The 22130-nt window shown below is 42.2% G+C and overlaps 1 protein-coding gene and 2 pseudogenes across 1 annotated transcript; 1 reads left to right on the top strand and 2 right to left on the bottom strand.

The window, feature by feature from the left end:
• Positions 1 to 410: 410 nt before the first annotated feature.
• LOC127768900 (probable E3 ubiquitin-protein ligase ARI1) lies at positions 411 to 3611 on the bottom strand (annotated as a pseudogene).
• Positions 3612 to 6676: 3065 nt separating this feature from the next.
• On the bottom strand, positions 6677 to 12031 carry LOC127768341 (probable E3 ubiquitin-protein ligase ARI3; annotated as a pseudogene).
• A 3376-nt stretch (positions 12032 to 15407) lies between these two features.
• LOC127768401 (U3 snoRNP-associated protein-like YAOH) lies at positions 15408 to 22130 on the top strand. The gene is made up of 7 exons (XM_052293981.1): positions 15408 to 16018; positions 17706 to 18042; positions 18919 to 19143; positions 19535 to 19745; positions 19971 to 20143; positions 20741 to 20806; positions 21432 to 22130. Exons 1-7 carry the CDS (start codon positions 15585 to 15587, stop codon positions 21525 to 21527), a joined length of 1542 nt encoding a protein of 513 aa, XP_052149941.1. The 5' UTR covers positions 15408 to 15584; the 3' UTR covers positions 21528 to 22130.

The raw sequence follows: 22130 nt of genomic DNA, 5'->3' as shown, positions 1-22130 counted from the left end.
TTCCTATAAACAAACCAAGCTCCCAAGAGCAGCTCCGACTTCCTATAAACAGACCACAAACAACGTTGGATAGGGTCTTTAAGACGAAGTTGGACCCGTTTGGTTGGCTGCAAATTATTGAGAGGTCTGATCATTTGAAGTGTTCGTATATTGAAAAGTTATCCAGAAACGTTGCACAACGTCGAACAATTAGACTAATTAATCAGCACAAAATAATCCATCATTTCCTCTGTATCAATATAGGATATTTCCTATACTACTTAGCTAGTAATTAATCCAAAAATCCACCATGCCAAACCACAAACATGTTTGGACAATAGAATTTTTCCCAAAACCACCTGCTTCCCTTCACCCATCGACCGTTTACAACCTTGCTTCGTATAGTAATAATGAACTCGACACGTTGTGGCTTAGTGGCGTGTCGCCGGCGGTGCTCCGCCGGTCACGCTGGTCGCCGGCGGGAACTCCTTGGCCATGGCCGGGCCGTCCGGATGGTACGCGGCGATGTTCATGGGCTCGACGAGCAGCGGCAGCAGCTCGTCCTGGACGCACCGGTACATCCCGGCGCACAGCCCCTCGACGACGCGGGCGAGGTTGTCGGCGTCGCGCTTCGCCTTCACGACCTCCGCCGCGTCGGCCGGCCGCGCCGCCGCTGCCAGCGTCCTGGACAGCACCTCCACGTGGTGCTCCAGCTGCCCCTGCAAGTCCTCGAACCGGTTCTGCGCCGCCGCCTCCTCCCGCTCGCGCCGCGTCGCCGCGCCGCCGCCGAACATGTAGTAGGCGAGCACGTACGACCGCGGGAGCACCTGCCGGCACCGCAGCAGCCGCCGGTGCGCCGCCGACGGCCACCGGGCGTCCCTGGTGCCCGACCACGGCAGCGTGGCGTCCGCCTCCAGCCGCCGCGCCAGAGCGTCGATGGCCGGACCCAGCTTCCCCTGCTCCTCCTTGTACGACTCGGTGTGGATCTCGAACCGCTCGTAGTAGTGCATGAACCGCAGCCGCTGCCGCCCACCGGCGGTCATCTCCACCTTCACGCCGCCGCCGCCGCCCTCCTCCTTGTAGCGGTTGCAGATGTGCATGTACAACGTCCCCGTCGCCGCGCCGCACGCGTAGCTGCATCCATCCAACAATGGCGTGACATCAATCTCATGGAGAATCGATAGATGTCGTGTCGAGCTCACCAGAGATGCTGGCCGCAGGTGCAAGTGACATGGTTGCAGCCGCCGTTCTTCTCGATGGGCTTGGAGCACTTGGGGCAGCTCTTGGTGTTGGCGACGATCCACTTGAGGTTGTCGACCTCGCCGCCGCCGCGCATGGCGCCCCACTTGTCCCACATGGGGCACGGGCACGGCGAGTGCGCGCCGCCGCCGCAGCGGAAGCAGAAGGCGGCGCCGCAGGGGCACGACACCTCGGCGTACCGCTCCTCGCCGCCGCCCCCGCCGTCCACCCGGATGGCGCGCCCGCAGTGCGGCGCGCTGGGGCACCACCGCACCGCGTCTCTGGCCTCCACGTACGCCTCCAGGAGGCGGCGGTCCAGCCGCGCCGCCGCGCCGGGGTGCTTCCCGTGCAGCAGCCGCCGCACCACCGCCTCGTCGCAGATCGCCGTGCACTTCACCTCCATGCACCTCATCTGCTTGCTGCCGTCGCTCACCGCCGCAGCGAAGTACTCCGTCCAACCTGATCGAACAAAATTGCAAAAAAAAAAAGATCATCAAATCTTTCTCATTTACTACCAACAAATACTCCCCCATTTCAAAAATATATATCCGAAAAATCAAATAAGATAGACGGTGAAACATTATGCGAAAAATGAAATGCTTCGTTCAAAAATGTATATACGACGGATTTAATTTTTCACATAATATTTGACTATTTATCTTATTTAAAAATTATATAAATATCATTTATTTTGTTATGACTTCTTTTGTCATCGATTAGTTTTATATGTTTATACTAAATTATTGAATAAAACAAATGATCAAACGTTGTGCGGAAAATTCTAACGTGTCATACATTTTTAAAATAACATAGGACTCTCTCCGTTTCACAATGTAAGTCATTCTAGCATTTTCCATATTAATGTTGATGTTAATGAATCTAGATAGATATATATGTCTAGATCCATTAACATCAATATGAATGTGGAAAATGCTAGAATGATTTACATTGTGAAACGGAGGAAGCATCATTCAAGAGATGAACATTGGGCACAACTCACAGTCATTGCAGAAGCAGTGGCCACAATCCATGGCGGAGACAGAGCCGAGTGGGTACTCCTCAAAGCAGACGTTGCAGGTGACAGCCACGCTTCCCGGGGGGTTCGTCTTCGCCATGGGCCATGCTGCTGCCGCTGCTGCTGCTCTTCTCCGGCAGCACAACGACGCCGGCGTCCCTGAGCAAGGCGTCCCGGCCCATCATGTCGAGGCGGTCGTAGATGCGCTCCATCTTCCACCGGTGGTGGGCGAGGAGGGCGCGCGCGTTGTGCCGCTCAACGTTCACCAGGTTCATCACCATGGACAGGTCTTGCTCCTGTAGATGTACATAGATATAGCAGCAGAATTTGAGCACAATGTCTTGAGATTTTGGACAGAATCTCTGAAACTATGAATATATTGAAATGACTGATTATTGCTCAACCTCATTATTACCTGCGCAGCTGCAAGGGATTCTTTTGTAATGGCCTGCAAAACACAGGGTACTTGATTAGTGCAGCCTTCTTCTCGAGGTGAATATTTTCTTTAAAAAGAAAAGATAATACTTCATGCCCAAATACTTACTATTAAACTTTGACCATTAATAATTTCTAAATGATTAGCTAGTCTACAGTGAACGAAAGCTTAAAGCTTATGTTTGTGGTACAACACACTTTGATAATACGACATCTTTTAAGCATTTATATTTATTTTTGAAGAATACAAGTAATCAGAGTTTAAATATGATGTATCCAGTAACAATTATTTTGGAACAGGATAAAATATAGCTAAAACTAACTCTCATAAGTAACAATTATTGAAACAATGCAATATTCTTGTATAAACGGACCATTTACTTTCACAAAAGACCATGGCTTGCAGTGGAAGATGCGAATTTGATTCAATCAACTATTTTGTTTAGAACATTTTTCTTTCAGAAGTGTATCAAATAATTCTTACTACTGAAATCAAAGATTGAAAGAGACCCAGCAAAGGGCTGCAAATTCTCTCAACCAAATCGATACAATCAACTGCTGTTATCAATAATTAATATATGATGAAAATTAACTTGGTCACATTGGTTGGAATTCCAAAGGAATTAACTAAACCCAGTAGGCGATCCCTCCCCCAATATCGGAACTCGATCGATCATAGTGCCAAGTTCAATCACAAGAACTGCAGGGTTTTAATTCCCACCCGAGAGAGAACGGGAGATATATAGGCTAGGGTATCATAGATAGAACTCACCCAGCAAATCGCGCGGTGCTCCACCTCCTCCTCCGGCGGCGGCAGCGCGGCGCCGTCGAGCAAGCCTACGTCGTCCTCGTCCAGCATTATTATCTCCTCCTCCTCCTCCTCGTCCCCATCGCTGTCGACGGCGTCGTAGTAGTAGCAGCACTCATCGTCGCTGCCGTCCATGGCGGCCGCGTCGTCGGAGCTCGCGGAGGGTTTTTGGAATTTGATGCGACGAGGCGGCCGATCGATGGAGCTTGCTCGGCTCGGTTCGGCTCGACCCCACCACATGACCACAGATAGGGTTTAAGATCCGGAGTGACAAAGTTGTATTAGTAGTAGACCTATCCAAACCGCGATTTGTGTTTATAATTTGGCATTGTTATCTCTAAAAACAAGAGGTCGCGGTAGATGTTTCTTTTTTTAGAAAAGGTAAAACTGAAAAAGAGGATAGGGAGCATCTATCTATTTTCATGTAAGAAGAAAAGATTTATCTTAGTTTTGAGACAAAACCGGGTCTAAAGATGTGGCAGCACAATTGCAGCTCATAATACAAGTCATCGTTGCCCAAAAAAGAGCAACAGCCAAAATGATAGCGATAAAGGTGTTTCTAATCTAGCGTTTGATTCTAAATAGGTGTTTCTAATTTAGCCTTTGTTTGTATAAAAAGTAGAGATCATCAATAAGATGTGGCCGTAGCGGTAAAATGTTGGAACGGAAGGGAACGGAAAGTGGGTTAGCGAAAATGCTATTGCGCGTTAGCTCCCCTCACGTCCTATGTTTCCTTTTTTCTCACCTCTTTTTTTTTCACTTTTAGGTAAGTCTACCCATCTAAAGTTTATGCACCGAAAATTTTTTTGTACACCTAAAAATTATACATTGAAAAATTGTACATCAGAATTTTATATGCATGATTTGCATTCCAGTTCGAATTCAATTTTTTCATATGAAATATTGCATTGCACCTACAAGTCTATACCTCAAAAATTTATACACCGAAAGTTTGTATGCAAATTTATGGGCCAGATTTTGATTTCAATTTGAATTTAATTTTTACAAAATATTCCTATGTAAAAATTTTCCATGTATATATTTCTATCTATAAATTCAATATTTATATATACAAATATGTAATTATGTATTACTGGAAAAAATAATTGTGCATTTCAACAGGTAAAGCCTATTTTAATCTTATTATTGTTATATGGTTTAGTTAAGATAAAATTCACTGTGAGAGTTCACTTAGATATATCTCTACTATTATAAAAATTGAAGATGTTTTTGTCGGTATTTTGGTACGTCATCCGTATTTAAATCGGTTTTAATTTTATGTTTCGGTTTTAATATCTTATCAAAATCTTCTCTACTTAAAAAGAACAAGAAATTTTATGTTTCGGTTTCCATAGGCGGTAAAAAAAAAGTCCAACTAAAAAGGTGGAAAAAAAGTCCGACTCAACAAGCAATAAAAATAAAAATAGCTTTTGTGACGTCAGTGAAAAAAAATCATCCGACTCTAGAAAAAAAAGGAAAAAAAAGTCTCGCCAATAAAAAACCAAAAAATAAAAATCTGTTTGGTTTTTTTCACCGGTATTTTTGTGACTTGTTTTTGCACGCAAACGAGTTTTTTTTTTGTGCGCATTGGTTTTTTTCGTCCGGTTTTTTGAATCCGTTCACTGCGCTTCCCGCATGTCTCCCGAGTTGAATCTCAGCGCCATATTGATTGTACGTTTTCTCCTACAATTTGATTGAAAAAAATCTATTCCCACTCCTCTCTCATCATTTTCTCCATGATTTTCCCAGCTTTATTTCATCGGATTTAATATAACAGTTGCCGATGATAACGCGCCATATCGATAGTGCGTCTTCTATTCCAATTTGATTAAAAAAAATCAATTCCCACTCCTTTCTCGTTATTTTCTCCATGATTTTCCTGGCTTTATTTCGCTGGATTTAATCTAATAGTTGCCGACGATGACGACTATCTTCCCCAATCTTTTTTACCTCGAGTTTGATTTTTTGGAAAACGGAAATAGAAGATCGAGTGGATCAAAAACCCTCAACCAATTTTGGGTGGATTTGATAGGTCGAAGGAGGCATGCTAAACGGAGGAAGGTAGCGGAATGGGTAGGGCTGAAAACGACTTCACTCGTGGCTGGATCGAAGGAAGCAAACCAAACGGGGAGAGAGGTAGCGGACTGGCCTATGGCTGAAAAAGGAAGGAAGGCTTTCGGCCTAATACCAGGAAGGATTTTCATTAACTTTTTTAATTATAATCTAATATAGCGATCCAATATTAGGATTTTCATTAACTTTTTTTAATTATAATGTATAGCGATTTCAATATTTCATTTTATTACTCGGCTCTTAATATATCATTGAAAATTGTCTTTACCTATTGCAACGCACGAGCATTTTTTCTAGTGTGTGTGTGTGTGTGTATATATATATATATATATATATATATATATATATATATATATATATATATATATATATATAAAATCTTGACCTGCAGTTAGGAGTCCGATCGTCTCAAGTTAGCATGCAAGTTTTTTAAATAGATTTCTTATGTGATTCCTTATGTATTACCAAAAGTGAACGATCGTAAAAACCGACTCAAATACGGATATGTATTTCTAAAAGCAAATGAAATTAAAAATTAACTCATACACGGATGACGTACCAAAATACCGGCAAAACAAATTCAATTTTTATAATAGTAGAGAAGAAATATAGATTAAAACCAAAATAAAATTAAAACCAACTCAAACACGGATGACGAACCACGGAAACATTTTCAATTTTTATAACCGACTCAAACACGGATGACGTACCGCGAAAACATCTTCAATTTTATAACCGACTCAAAAACGAATAACGGACCACGAAAATATCTTCACTTTAGTTTTTTTTCCTTTTTGATTTTTAAAATTTGTTAAACCCCCCCCCCCCCCTCTCCCACGGAGTCAGGTTAGAGAAAATAATCCTTTTCTTTGGCAGTCCTTGATCCCAGATCCACATTTGATTTAGAGTATGCAAGTTTAATTAAAGTGGTTTAAAATTTTGCTTCATCTAAAATAGGAAACAAATGATTCAGGTGGGCACACCTCTATGGGCTATAAGAGCAACAAACTTCAGACCTCATTTCAGAAACTTGTATAGAAATCGGGAAAAAGAAATCTATGTGCTCCAAATTAAAAAATCATTATTAGTGAGCACAACATAGTTGGGAACGGGTGTGTTTGGTTGTCGGCCACACTTTACCACAACTAACATTAGGTAAATTATGGCAGCCACAAAAAAGTGATGGACAAATTGCTAGTCACAAAGTATAGCAAAGTTAGCAAGAAAATTAAGTCTATGACATTTGGGACATGCTACTGAAAAAGTGTGGCAAGCCACAACTGTAGTAGTGCACCAGACACATATCTAACAAACTGTGGCAGCTACAAGTATGGTGTGACAAAGTGTGGCTATAAACTAAACACCCCGAAACTTTTCAATTCATGACGCGCCACCACATGTTGGAAAGTCCTTGGCCTTGATAGGGCCGTCGCGGCGGTAGGCGGCGATGGACATGGGCTCCACGAGCATGGGCAGCAGCTCGTCCTGGATGCACTTGTGCATCTCGCCGCAGTGCTTCTCCACCACGGCGGTGAGCGCCACGGCGTCCTGCTTCGCCCGCCGCAGGGCCGCGTCCCCCGCCGTGGCCGGCGCCGGAGGCGCGTCCGCCGCCAGCAGCCCCGACAGCTTCTCCACGTGCCTCTCCGCCATCTCCTGGTGGTCCTCGAACAGCGCCTGCGCCGTCGCCACCTCCGACTCCGGCGCCGCCGCTTTCAACGTCCGCTCCTCGCCGCCGAACATGTGGTAGGCGAAGGCGTAGGACCGCGAGAGGACGTCGCGGGAGGCGAGCAGCGCGCGGTGCGCGGCGGCGTCGCCGCTGGCCGGCGCCGTGGCCGGGTCGGGGTCCTCGCGCAGCCGCCGAGCCCGCGCCTCGACGGCCGGGCCCAGCTTCTCCGCCTCCGCCCTGCGCGAGTCGCCGTGGGCCTTGTACCGCTCGTAGTAGTGCGCGTACCGGAGCACCTTGCGCCTCGCGCCTCGCGCCGTCCACCTTCCTCTTCTCCGCCGCGTCGTCGTAGCGGTTGCAGCTGTGCCCGTCGATGCTGGTCCAGTTGTGCGCCAGCCCGTTGGCCGCGCCGCACAGCCAGCTGCAAACAACATTCATGCATGGTCGTCGCATCAATGGCGATCGAATTGCCAAGGTGAATTAAGAATCTTCGAAGTGGATTTTTATCCCTCAGAGGGGGCATCATCTCGTCTTGTGCATAGCGTTTATAAGGTAATTAAAAAAATTGTCAAGATAGATCAATATATGATACTTCCTCCGTTTTCTAACATTGCCCACATTCATTTAGATGTTAATGAATCTAGACATATGTATGTGTTTAGATTCATTAACATCTATATGTATGTGGGCAATGCTAGAAAGTCTTACATTGTGAAACGGAGAGAGTATATCTTTTCGTAAGCATGAGAGTTAAAATTCGACTTATACAATTCGAAACAAAAATAACAAATTTAACTGTGAATTACGTGTTCTATTCATAGTTAAATTTGTTATTTTTGTTTCTACTTATATAAGTTGAGTTTGAATTTGCATGTTTGTGAAGTGATATATCACATATTAATCTATCTCACCTAATTTTTAAAAATATTTTGATGAATTTTTAAGTGACATAAAAAATGAGGTGATATCCCCTAAAGGATGAATTGAGTTTTAAATCTTATTGTTTATTACCAGAGACACTGGCCGCACTTGCAGCGGACATGGTTGCAGCCGCCGTTCTTCTCGATGGGCTTGAAGCACTTGGCGCAGGTCTTGGTGTTGGCGAGGATCCAGTCCACGTTCATGGATTCGCCGCGGCACTTGGCCTCCCAGCGCTCCCACATGGCGCACGGGCACGGCGAGTGCGCCGGCGCGGCGCAGCCGAAGCAGAAGCTGGCGCCGCACGGGCACGACACCTCGCAGCACCACCGCCCGCCGCCGCCGTCCACGCGGACGGCGCGCCCGCAGTGCGGCGCGCTGGGGCACCACCGCGCCGCCGCGTTGTCCTCCACGTACGACGCGAGGAGGGCGCCGCGCAGCCGCCGCGCCGCGCCGGGGTACCTGCCGCCGAGGAGGCGCTGCGCCACGTCCTCGTCGCAGACGGCCGCGCACCCGACCGCCATGCACCGGATCTGCTTCTGCCCGCCGTTCACGCACGCGAAGAAGTGCTCCGTCCAACCTGAACCATTTCAACACATCACAATCACACACCTTTTGCAAACACAAAAAAAACCTTTCCAACTTGTGCGTGTACCGTGAAGTATATAATTGATGATGAAATTTCCCCGGGGAAAATTAACTCTCTGTCTTAAAATATAAGAAGATTAGATAAAGGTATATATTTTCGGACAGAGAGAGTACCAACAAAGCATCTAATTTTAAATTATGTTAAAAAATCTATTTTTAAATTTTGATAATTGATATCAAGAACAATACTTTCGATAGATTTTCTACTTGTCTACTTTATGGAGGAATGGATTAACGGGTATGTGATTTTCGCAAAACCTTTATATGTATGAATTTCTTATAATATTGATTCAAAAATACTACCTCCGTTTTAGATTATAAGTTGTTTTGACTTTGACAACATCAACTTTAAGTTTGATCAAGTTTATAGATATTTTCTGTAACATAGTAATACTTTTTATAGTATATTTGTCTTGTGTTGAATATGTTACTACTTTTTTCTATAAATTTAATTAAACTTGGAGTGGTTTGATTTTCACTAAGTGAAAACGACTTATAATTTAAAACGGAAGAATTACTTTTCAACTTTATAATATTTAATTCATTTGTTTAACCTTGAACAATTAGCATAAAATCATTTATTTACTCAACCATTCAGATACACCCGATCATGAAAAAAGAACAGGGCAATGCAAGTGAGGAAGAAACCAAATTCTATAATTCTTCTTTTTCATGAAGACAGTTATAAGTTCTTCACAAATACAATTTATAAAGTTCTTCTGGTGTAGTTTTACAGAACAAAAAGAAAACAAAGAAACAATAAAATGGAGAAAAACATGCAACTTACAGTCATTGCAGAAGCAGTGTCCGCAATCCATGGTGGAGACAGCGTCCGATGAGACATCCTCGAAGCACACGTAGCAGGTCACGCTGCTTCTGGGGCGCAGCAGCGGCGACGGCGCCATGGCCGTGCCGCCACCGTTCTTCTCCTCTGCCTGCTGCTGGATCACGACGCCGGTCTCCCTGAGCATGCGGTCTCGGCCCTTCCTATCGAAGTGGTCTAGGATGGATTCCATCTTCCAGCGGTGGTGGTGGATGAGGAGGGCGCGAGCCTGGTGCTGCTTTATGTAGAGCAGGTTCATCACCATGGATAGGTCTTGTTGCTGTGTACATACATACAGGGCGGGTAGATCGAGCATGTCAAGAAACACAATGTAATTTGTTACTAGTACTAATTGCTGTAGCACAAGCTGCAAGCTGCAGAGAACAATGTCAGGTCAGGTGGAGTGAATCACATTACCTGTGCAGCCGGAAGAGACTCTTCTGTAATGGCCTGCAACAACAACAGACATCAAAAGTTAATCAGTACAGTACATCTGGATTCATCCACAGGATTTTATTTTTTATGGGACGGATGAAGTATATTGTAATGCTAATATTATGTTGAGTTGTATGCTAATGCTTAGTGCTAAAATTAAGATTCTAGTCGATCTAAAAGGGGGGAGAATCCATAAAAGCTCCCTAAGGTGAGTTCGTTTGGACATTTGAAAGATAGCAAAATATACAAGAAAAAAGATAGAAAGAGACAACAACACCACTCACAATGAGAGAAAGGTCGACCCAATTTTAAGCTGTTGACATAAAAAAGTGAGCACGTTATTTAAAAAAAACTGCATAATCAAGTCATTCAACCCCCCCCCCCCTCCCCCAAACACTCACACTTTTTTTTAACGAAAAGCGGCAAAAGATTTGCCGAATATATTAGAAGGAATAAAATGTCAGATTACAGCTGGAAAGTGGCCGAGGGGGCTTGAACAACTTAGAAACTAGCAGCTAGCCTTTGGACAAATTAATTTGGCTTACATTTTTCCTATATTAAGGAGGCCACCTCGCTCTCACTTCGCGAAATTTGGCGACACACATTTTTTATTGTTTCCCATACTTTATTAACTATCAATCGCACATTGTATAAATACATCTACTGCACACCAATTTTTTTTCTATAGACTTTATACGTTTCATATTACTTGTCGTTGTAGTATTAAACTTTTTTCTTTATCAAAATGCTTCTTGTTCTCTCATTTGAAAGCATTTTCTAGAGGTGACATTCCCCCTCTACCCTATGGCAGTCACATATCAATACAGCCACAATTTTTATTGGCCCATCTCAAATAATCAGTGTTAATGATTGCTTTGAAAAAATAATTGGGGTATACTTAGTGATAGAAAAACAATTTGGATGTACTTCGATGAAGGTAACAATATAATCTTGCCACACCTCCTTGGTTTTACGTGAGATTTGTTAGAATGAGTCGACCAATCCGGCCAGTAGGTTAAATTTAACCCAACATACATAGTGGCTACATTTCAAATTGCTCGGTTTACCTGTGAATGTTTTTATGCATAACATCAGCGTGGATGAGATTTTTTAGGCTTGTGAGTATGCTATCCATTTATCATACAAAAAACATGCTAATTATGGCTGCAAATTAACTCACATATACCTTTCAGAAAAATATGTATCCCAGTTGTATTCCAAACTCGAACAACATTAAGCCGTGCACTAAAGCATACTCCATCTGAATCCAAGAGTACATGTTCTAAGCTTGCCCAGAAGATTTTGAAAATTTGGTCAAATCACTTTGTTGCGCTTCATTTATAGTACATTGAAAAGGATGATTCACTTATTTGTCACAAAATTAGCATTTATTTCGTAAAGACAAACTAGCAAGAAAAGAAAAGGTGCATATAAACAACTCCAGTTAAAGGACACAATTTTTTTAGGGGGGGAGGGGGTATCTGAGAACATATGCTAAAAGCCTAAAACGGTACATATTTGAAATCAGAGGGAGAAATCCATTGAAAACATATTTGGCAAGAATTTTTAAAGTTCACCGATGGTTTCACAAATGCAAAGCATAAAGAAATACTAACATATTATGCATGTGCATTAGACGTAATGTAAAACCGTAACTCATTTTTTCCCCAGAATAACTAAAAGAACGCGCAAATTAAATCTGATCTAATGTCGTTTCTAATTCCTTCCTTTATTATGCTTGATATGCATCATGGATGGATCAGATCAAGATTTAACAAACATAATTAATCAATCCCCTTTGCTCGATCGATATGCGATCGCTATACGTACGTACGTCGGGATGGCTTTACTCACCCAGCAATCGACGGGGCGCTCCGGCAACGCCGCTTCCTCCTCGACCAGCATGGCGTCGCCGCCGCCGCCGTCGTCCCAGCCCGGCTCCTCCTCCTCCTCCTCCTCGTAGTCGTAGAAGCACTCCTCGTCGTCGCTCGACATGGCGCCGGCCGGGGCGGGGCGTGGGAATGGCGGCGGCAGGCGAGAGGAACGATCGATCGACCGGCCGATCGCGAGGAATTAAGAAGCCTACTATTATTACGGAAGGTGCTTATTAGGGTTTATGAGAGGTCGTCCTCCTCCGAGTTACAGAACTCAAGTGAGACACGGGTGACATCACAGAGTCTGTTGCTTTGACTGGGACTTGGACCAAATTATTTGACACTTCGTGGCCCTGTTAATTTTTTTTATCTTTATCTTTATTTTTACTTTTTTTTCTTATATAAAAAGAACATAGTGGGGATGGTGATTTTCCCTGCAAGGGCTGAGATTCTTCCCGGGATTATTTGTTTCAATTTAGATCTAGCGGTTGATATCCTATATCCTTCCCATGCTACTCCGCCTATCTCTCTCTCTCTCGATCCCCCTAACATGAGCACCATCAACCACAATTACTCCCTGGCCTGCACCATCTTCGACCCGCTGCCCCCTTCCCTCCAGCGCGTCATCACCGGCTTCTCCCTCCGCCCCCCTCCACCCGGGCGGCTCATCTCTTCCTTCCCCGTGCCATCTCCGATCCACTGCCACCTCCCTCTACAGCTTGCCGCCACCAACTTCTCTCCCCCCCACCCCCACCCTGAACTTCTTCCTCTGCCACTCTTCCTCCCCGTGCCTTCTCCCTCTCATCCCAACATTACCTCTGCCTCCTCTCCATCCATCTTCTCTTCACCACTCTCCCACGTCTCCCCACACAGTAACACTCGCTCTCCCTGCCGCGCGTCCACGGTTCGCATGGACACGCATACATACAAACATAGTAGGAGAATCGACGGACGGACAAATCAAGCAGATTTCGTTTTTTAAGTACTAGAGAAGTATTATCTACTTTGATTTATCGGCACACTTCTCAAACCACTAAATAATGCGCTAATTGAGTGTCTTGTCCGGTAAGCCAGTTGGCTACACGCCCAATAAACATAATCGAACAAGGCTTAAAACTACATTGGGGAAATTTAGATGGCATGGAACCATTTTTGCGTTCCTTATATGTCATAAAAACATGTTATTCTTGTATATGCCACTTGACTGAATTTATTTATCATGTATGCCACTGCCATCAATATCGTGAATGAGCTGTTAAGTTATCTTCAAAAAGACAAATATGTCCTTACTTCTCTTTATTTATGAGCCACTTCTTCCTCAATAAAAGATTGAGGTCATGGACGGCTATCGCAAGGAGGCTTCATCTCGTCGGGTTTTCCATTTGGCAAGTTGCATCCTTAACTCAGAACACGAGTAAAGGTGGAGGGTGAGCTGAAACATAGTTTCACCTGTCATAGGAAATTGTTTCATCACTTGATCAAACGTTCCAACTTACTTCATAAAATACTTCAAACATATGAAGCATTCAAAAATATTGACTGCAACACCGACAACCACCATCTTATACATTAAGGTCCTCATTAGTGAAACATCAACATATTTGCAAAAACTTGACTTTATTGAAACGTTTTTACGCGTGAAACATCGAGTTGCAACTATCAAGTCTTCACAAAATACTTAACGAAACATGAAAAATACACCATGTGCAACATTTACAAATGACCTCATAAACCATAAGAAAATACTTATTTAAACATCCAAATAACATTCAGAAATATTTGTTGAAAAAACTAAAAAAAATATGATAATGTGATATCTTATTATTAAATATTTAATTATAACAAAAAAGTGCTAAATATATATTTTCATCAAAAATATAATTATGTATAGTCTTATGAAGATTTAATTGTAACAAATATAAAGATACATCTGGTTTATAAAGTAGATAAATAGTTCATGAAAAAGAAATACTATTTGAATATTTCTAATGAAACTGTTACATACATTAGAAAAAGAAAACAGAGGCCCATGCAGCTAGCTCTCTCTTCTCTTCGAGTATGCATGTTTGGTTCTTCTCACCTTAGGTCCCATCGCTCAGCTTCTATACACAGTACGTTGCCTCTATTAGGCTGCGTTCGTTACCTCTGTTCCCAACTTTTCTTCCTTGTTTTCCGCGCGTACGCTTTTCAAGCGGTTAAATGGTACGTTTTTTTTGCAAAAAAAAATCTATATAAAAGTTGCTTAAAAAATTATATTAATCCATTTTTTTCTTAGAAAATTAGCAAATACTTAATTAATCACCCGCTAATCATTGCTTCATTTTATGTGCGAGGGAGTGAGGCTGAATGGAGCCTTAAGCTACCAGATATGAGCGTTCCATTTTCTCTAGGACGTCGGGTGCTTCCTTATATTTTCGGACTAAGGTAATATATTCATCAGGAGAGGGAGTACAAGCAGAAAATGTGAATAAATGTCTACTACTAAGGGTGAAAACGGATCGGATAATATCCGATCCACTCCGCTCCGAATCCGTCCGAAATGAGGATATGGTATGGCCTTTTAGAAATCCGGCGGATATGGATGCGGATGCGGATAGTATGAGGCGGATGCGGATATGGTATATCTAAAATCCAGCGGATGTGGATTATCCGACATTTTTGTCGGATTATCCGATAGGCCATTTGCCGGATAATTCGAAATTATCAACATATGTAACCACTCTATCTATTACATATAACACAAGTTGGTACATCCAATGGCCTAATTCATCAATTAACATAGACTTTTTTAGTCTAAGGCTTTTATCGTCTTGTGTCACACTCGCATAGCTAAATTTTTATATTATGGACATCATCTATTCATGTTGCTTAGCACTTAATCATCTAATTATTATGATGAGTCATTTATTGATTATTGTATTAATGTTCCTTTGATCCGTACCATTTCCGACACCCGAAACAATTCGCTCCTCATCCGTATCCGTATATTATCCGCACCCGCTCCAAATCCGCTTAAAAAATATAATTTAGAATATGGTATGACAACTATCCATCCGAATCTGCTCCATTTTCACCCCTATATGCTACATTACTACTCCCTCCGTCCCATAATATAACTGATTTTGAGTTTTTGCTTGCACTCTTTGACCACTCGTCTTATTTAAAAAATTTGTGCAAATATAAAAACGAAAAGTTATGCTTAAAGTACTTTAGATAATAAAGCAAGTAAAAAAAATAAATAATAATTCCAAATTTTTTTGAATAAAACGAGTGATTAAAGAGTGTAAACAAAAAATCTCAAAATCCCTTATATTATTATGGGACGGAGGGAGTACATAGTTACACATTCTACAAGCAAAGATTGTGAGCGCACTCTGACACAGCAGCATCTCACTCCAGCGGCCGAGACAAAAGCCCAACAGGGCCCATATGTGAGTTGAGGTCCATCGGGCCCAAAACCCTAGCAAACCAAACCCCCCCCCCACCACCGCCGCCGCCTCTCTCTCTCTCTCTCTTTCTCCTCCTCCCCCTTAAACCCTCGCCTCTCCCACCTCCCGCCGCTTCCCCCTCTCGCTACGCCGCCGCCGCCGTCGAAGCTTGACAGCCGGAGTCCTCCGCCGAGCCGAGCCGCGCTAGCAGCCTGCGGCTCCCCTCCCCCCATCCATCCCCCGGCCATGGCGCCTCGTCCGCGGAAGCGGGTCTCGCGGCCCAAGCCACGCGCCACCTCCCGCGGCCGCGGCGGCGGGGATGAGGACCCCTTCTTCGAGTCCGAGCCCAAGCGGCGCCGCGGAGGCGGCCGCGACGAGGACATCGAGAGCGAGGACAGCGACCTGGAGGGCGTGGCAGCGGCTGCTGCTGGTGGCGTCGGCGACGATGGGAAGGAGGAGGAGGAGGAGGAGGAGGAGCAGGAGACGGCGGGGGAGAAGAAGATGCGGATCGCGAAGGAGCTTCTCAAGAAGGTGACGGACGCGGCGAGGAGGAGGAGGGAGGATGACGAGGACGAGGACGAGGACGAGGGCGAGGAAGCCGGCCGGAGGCGGGTCGCCGATATCCTCCTCAAGAGGCAATTCGAGGAGAGTGGCAGGAAGCGGATGGAGCTCGCCGACAGGTGAGATCTTCTCCCCCCCCCCCCCCCCCCCCCGAAATGTCGGTGGGAGTTGTTTGCAAATTCCAACTTGCAGCCTCCTCTCTCTCTTGTTCTATGTGGACAGTAGCTCTGAATGTTTGCGCCCTCAATTGCAACGAATTTTACACGACAATTTCGTCAATGGTCACAGTTCATAACCTGAAATGAAGAGGACATGTATCTCTGATGTTTTAGGGTAGCAATTTGGATCAGAGTGAGGTTCCATTGTCTGTACTAATTGATTAGTTCCAAATTAATAGCCCTTTGCGTTTTGCGAGCTGACAAGCACACGAGTCAGGTTACATGTATGCGTTTGGGGTTTTGCTTAGGTACATAGGTGGGTGCTTTTAGGGGTGGAATATGAACAACATTCCTGCTAATATATGGTTATCTGAGTGTGGTGGTACAATGATATATCCTCATGGAGGGAAATAAAGGGCTATAATCATGGAGAGAAATAAAGGAATACACTGGCTTGAACCAGTAGGTTATACTATGTGGAAAGAGTATTTATTTTCATGTTAACTTCGCCAAGATCTTATGTTATTGGCTTATTGCTTATATAAGACCAACCGAACAAAATGCATCGAGGGGAAAATATAGAGTTAACAACAAACTAGAGATGTCCTGAAACCAACCATTAAAACAGCCTGGTTGCCTAAAACTGTCCTGGATCCTCTAAACTTTCTAAAACCTCATATTTATTCTTGATTCTTGTTCTTGTAATTTTCTGCTTTCAACTTTTTGTCATATATTTGTATTACACTGATCTTACTTGCAACATAGGAGTTAGTTTCGAAATACATGTGAAGTTCTTGTTGTGAATGATGCACTCTTGGCCTCTTGGGATTCAAGCAGTTGTCCTTTTATGGCTCCAGCAAGTGCATTGGTGGTACTGAATTGGGACATCCAAACAACTCTATATTCAAATGTTTCTGTTAGAACCAAACATGAGAGGAAAATCGTTTATAGTCACAAGTAGTGGGATGTGCCATAATGGAAGAAGAAAGTTGGAGTTCACATCTACCCCTCCTCTTCCGCTTGCTATTGATTTTTTTTGCAACCTGTACACTTTGGCATAATGTTAATTTACGCAGAATCTGCTACTCTGCTTATAGACAGTAGTTCACAAACTGGGGCGGTTAAAATATTAGGAAATATTGCTTGCTACATGATTATATATGCCCTCAACACCTGAACCATATGGCATTTATTTTATCTACAAAATTAGATGTGTTTGCATGTGGAGCTTCTTCCAATAATTTCTCATTTGCCATCCCCATCCATTTACTTTTTACTTAGGTTGTATTCTCAATTCATGCGTGATCTATTTGGATAATGTTCCAAAACTAGCATGCTGAAACGGAATGAAACGTGAGCGGAAGAACTATACACATTTAGATGGCTCGGGAATGCATTTGTCATCATGATTACTGAAGGTGCTATCCACAAGTCACTTGTATATGACATCAGTTATCTGGGTGTGGTAACTGTCTGCAGCTATTAAAAGCTATATAAATATGATAACCTTTTAATTGAATCCATCTTTTTTTTAAAAAAAATCTCTAACTAAAAGGTGCAATAAGATAATATAAGTGTTCTTGAAATACTGATCACATAAATGGTGAGGTTAAAATAGATATGACTAAAATTTGCAAAACTATTGCAGGATATTACAACCAGATCCTGAGGATGGCTTTAAGATGCTCGTGAAGCACCGACAACCAGTTACTGCTGTTGTTTTATCCAAGGACAGTGATAAGGGATTTTCAGCATCAAAGGATGGAGTCATTGTGCATTGGGATGTTGAAACTGGAAAAAGTGAGAAGTATTTATGGCCAAGTGAAAATGTCTTGGTTTCTCATCATGCTAAGCCACCTCTATCAGCTAAAAGAAGTAAGCAAGTATTAGCTCTAGCTGTTAGTGCAGATGGTCGTTACTTGGCAAGCGGAGGTTTGGATCGTCACATCCATTTATGGGATGTTCGGTCACGGGAGCACATACAGGTAGTTAGTACAGCAATTTAACAATAACATGTTGTAATTTAAATTTCTGATGATATACAGTTGAAAAATGCAATTTTGCTTGCATCCTTGGACCATGTGATTGTCGTTTTGCATTGTGTTTATATCTGTACATGTATTGCCATGCCTAATTCTCACCTGACAGTCCTGTCCAATAGCTGTTGCCTTATTGATCAACCTACAATATTGTGTAGGTAAAAAAGCAAGTGCATGATCAAATGCTGCTTGCAAATCTATATAGCACTACAGATAGCCTGGTTTGCATATACCCATTCTTCACTGGTGCATTTGTTTTGTTATTCTAGCTGGTGCCAGGTTGTTGCAACGCTTGAGCACGGAAATATTATTCAATTACTAGCTTGTTTATTGTCAATGCAACCTGTAATAGAACACCTATTTCAATGCTTTATCAGAGATTCACAACAATTTTCTCTGATACATATGAACATATTATTCAATTAAACTGAAAATTAAACTGAAAGGTTGCTATAAGACTTCCATGGACTGCATAGATTTTATTTTTTTGTGGTCCACAGAGGAAGTATTTGAGCCATGTTATTTGTTAGACTTCAAATATTTAGTGTTTTGGTTGCAAAATAGATATACTTTTGTATATATTTTAAGCCACCAAGAAGGCAATGTAGAATCTCGGAGTGGTATTCTTCAGGGGTAGAATGTATTAGTTGATCTAAACTAGCCATAATTGTTCCGGGATATACACTGCATTTTTTCTTACTGAAAAGAGAGTGCCGAAAAATCAGTGTAACCTTGCTTGCAGTTTAACTGAGCTCTTCTTATTGGTGCCATCTTTCTTGTTCTTTCAACATTATAACTGTCTGTTTTGATTATTTTCATCAGGCATTTAGTGGTCATCGAGGAGCAATATCTTGTCTTTCCTTTGGACCAGACTCATCGGAGCTATTCTCTGGTTCTTTTGACCGTAAAATAATGCAGTGGAATGCAGAAGACAGAACGTACATGAACTGCCTATTTGGCCATCAGAACGAAGTCTTGACAATGGATGCACTTAGTAAAGATAGGCTTCTGACTGTAGCACGGGACCGAACAATGCATCTTTGGAAGGTACATCTTTCCTTAAAAGTGTGTGTATGCACATGCACTAAGATTATTTACATATTATAACTGAAAGAAACTGTTTAGTTAAACATTGTTCTAGGATTAAGATACATAGAAATATTATTTTCCCATTGTTCATTATGGTGCGTGACTAACCAAAATTCACATATTGTTTGTGAATCCCTAATAATGTTATAATATTATGGAAGTATGTCTCTTAAAAAAATCTACTTGTATTGTATCATTTTCAAATGGGAAATCTAAATAACCATGATGATGCTGACCAAGGTAAAACTGATTGGACCACATGAATTTAAGGATATGACGCTTAGACTGGCTTGACTCTGGTGTGTGACTCAGTATTTAACCTGAAAGTTGAAAACTCTTGTGTGGACAGATACCAGAAGAATCACAACTACTGTTCCGAGCTCCTGCTACTGCATCATTGGAGTGTTGCTGCTTTATTGATGACAAGGAATTTTTAACTGGATCTGATGATGGAAGTGTTGAGCTTTGGAGCATTATGAGAAAGAAGCCTACTCACATAATAAGAAATGCTCATCCAGTATTCCGTAACAACCTTAATTCGCTTGAAAATAATGTTGAGGGTAAGATGCTATACGAAGAACAGTTTACTACATGCAAAGTTTTCCTATACGTTGAGTTTACATCTGTTTCATTTTCACCTTTTTTCTCGTTCTGTTATTATGTAGTTCTTTTTGTCGTTGAGATGTCAATTAATTTGATTATCAATTTTCATCATCACCACAGTATTTTTTTTTGTTCTGTGTGTATATGTGTTTCTTATCTATTGCTTTGCACCTCAAATGCAGAAAATGGCATACATAAACCTGAAAGTGTCTCATCAGCCCAATCATGGGTTAGTGCTGTTGCTGCAAGAAGAGGTTCTGATCTTGCTGCATCAGGAGCAGCAAATGGTTCAGTTCGTCTTTGGGCTATCGAACCTGATTCTAAGGGCATTCGGCCATTATTTAGTTTGAGACTGGTAAGCTACACTAGCTACTCCATGATACCCCTTTGGATGTTATTATGAAAATAAAATGCACCATAGATAAGCTACCAAGGTCCCAAGACACTTCTGACTGTTTTGACTTGGCATTACTGGAATTTATTGTCTCAGTTCTAGGCCCTTTGGGATTTTTAGTTGATTGTATAATCATATTAGTTACGTTCACTAACATTTTCTGATTGTTGTACTTCATAGGAGCATATACTTTGGCCTGATAATTATACTCCCTCGGTTTTACAGCATTTATCAGGACCACCATGGGTCTTAGATCAAGACACCAGATCTAAGAATTAATATGAAATAACTGTGCACTTACTAAATGCCATACTACAATAGTACAGCTGCTCAGCTTCTTTTATGCAATTAATTGAATTGGGTAGAAAATGAAAACATTGCAAATCATGCCTCTTGCTTTCCCCCAATAAATAAACAGTGAAAATGGCACTTTCCAAGAAAAGGGGCAATCGTTTCAGATGACAAGGTTATTGTACTGCCAATGCTAGAAAAAACTGAGTGTACATATTTTTACTGTTGGTTGCAAATAATTGATACATTTTGTTCTACCATTATCAGGATGGATTTGTTAATTCTCTCGCCATCCCGAAATCTGGACGCTTTATTGTTGCTGGTGTGGGCCAGGTCAGTATATTAAATCCCCTTTGTTAATTGTTACAGAAAAGTTCAGTTTTTTTTAACCTTTGATATCAGTATGTTCCCAAGATTATCTTGAGAATGCAACAGGGATGGAAAAACTTAATTTTCCGGTTTAATCATTGACATTAAGTTCTTGAAACTTTTTTAGAGCATGGAAACCCTATCCATTTTCATTGATTACAATGGAAAATATCGCCTTGACTAAAAAGCTTATTACGAGATACTATTCAGCAAATAAAGACTGGGAAGCAGCAACTATATTGAACTTATCTTTCTGGCTAAACACTTAACTGATTGAACTAAAATTCCCACTGTACACAACTTACAACATTTTATTAATAGAAGTAGAGCACCCTATCCTGCTACGTTTTGAAACTCCATGACAGCCTCAAAAGTGAATGCAGATTGCAGAATTGCAGATTCATCATCGCATTCTCTTGTTCATTAGCCGATGAATAGGAATACTACTGCCTTGTAATCCTAGCACAAGTGGACCAGATACCATTTATGTTAATCCATTCCATAGTCTTCTATACTGTTGCAACACAGTACTCTTTTTAGTTTCGTTTCAAAATCCTAAATTTTATACTGATATATCTTTTATTACCAGGAGCCTCGTCTTGGAAGATGGGGCCGTGTCCGATCAGCTCAAAATGGAGTTGTAATCCATCCAATCCGACTAAAAGAAGAGAGCGAGGACTTGTAGGGTAGTAGTAGATGGTTGATGCCGAAAAACCCCTTAAATGTTGTAAGTCACACAAAGGACAAATCCCTTCCACCTTGCATTTTTTTGCAACCATTCCCACCGATGAAATTCGATACAAGAGGCTGAACGGGTTACCTTCACAAGCAATGGGAATTTGGAGGGGGTGTTACAGACCATTTGAGCTGAAGAATTGAGATGTATTCTGTAGAGGAAGTCCCGTCAGGCAATTTTGTAGCATTGCTTCCTTCTTAAGTTTAAAGACAGATTTTTTTTATGTATCAAACAAGTAGGATAAGGCGGTTTTGAAAATTGGCCTTTGATTCAAAAATGCCTTGATCAATTGTTCTCTACAATTGGAGTGGTTTATATCAGATAGAGAATTGCACTCGGGAGGATTTTGAGGCCCTGAACTATGTACCAATACTTTATTGATCTAATCCCTTAAAACTATGCAACTGTAAATCCATTTTTTTGGCTAGTTTAATTACTGTACTCAAAACTGTTCGTTGTTGACCTGGCTTGCGTGTGGCCCAAATCTGATAGTACTGGAACGTGTTTTGGATCGTCTATAGTGGCAAGATTCTTTTCACGGAAACATACGCA

The sequence above is a fragment of the Oryza glaberrima genome, chromosome 3 (genome assembly GCF_000147395.1).
Source record: "Oryza glaberrima chromosome 3, OglaRS2, whole genome shotgun sequence".
NCBI classification, from domain to species: Eukaryota; Viridiplantae; Streptophyta; class Magnoliopsida; order Poales; family Poaceae; genus Oryza; species Oryza glaberrima.
The sequence above is the reverse complement of the archived record's forward strand: the minus strand, read 5'-3'. Positions and strand labels throughout refer to the sequence as shown.

Coding starts and splice junctions, on each gene's coding strand:
- LOC127768401 (XM_052293981.1), top strand. CDS start 15,585: ATGGCGCCTCGTCCGCGGAAGCGGGTCTCGCGGCCCAAGCCACGCGCC. Junction 16,019..17,705: donor CGGATGGAGCTCGCCGACAG/GTGAGATCTTCT, acceptor AAACTATTGCAG/GATATTACAACCAGATCCTG. Junction 19,144..19,534: donor GAACAATGCATCTTTGGAAG/GTACATCTTTCC, acceptor TTGTGTGGACAG/ATACCAGAAGAATCACAACT.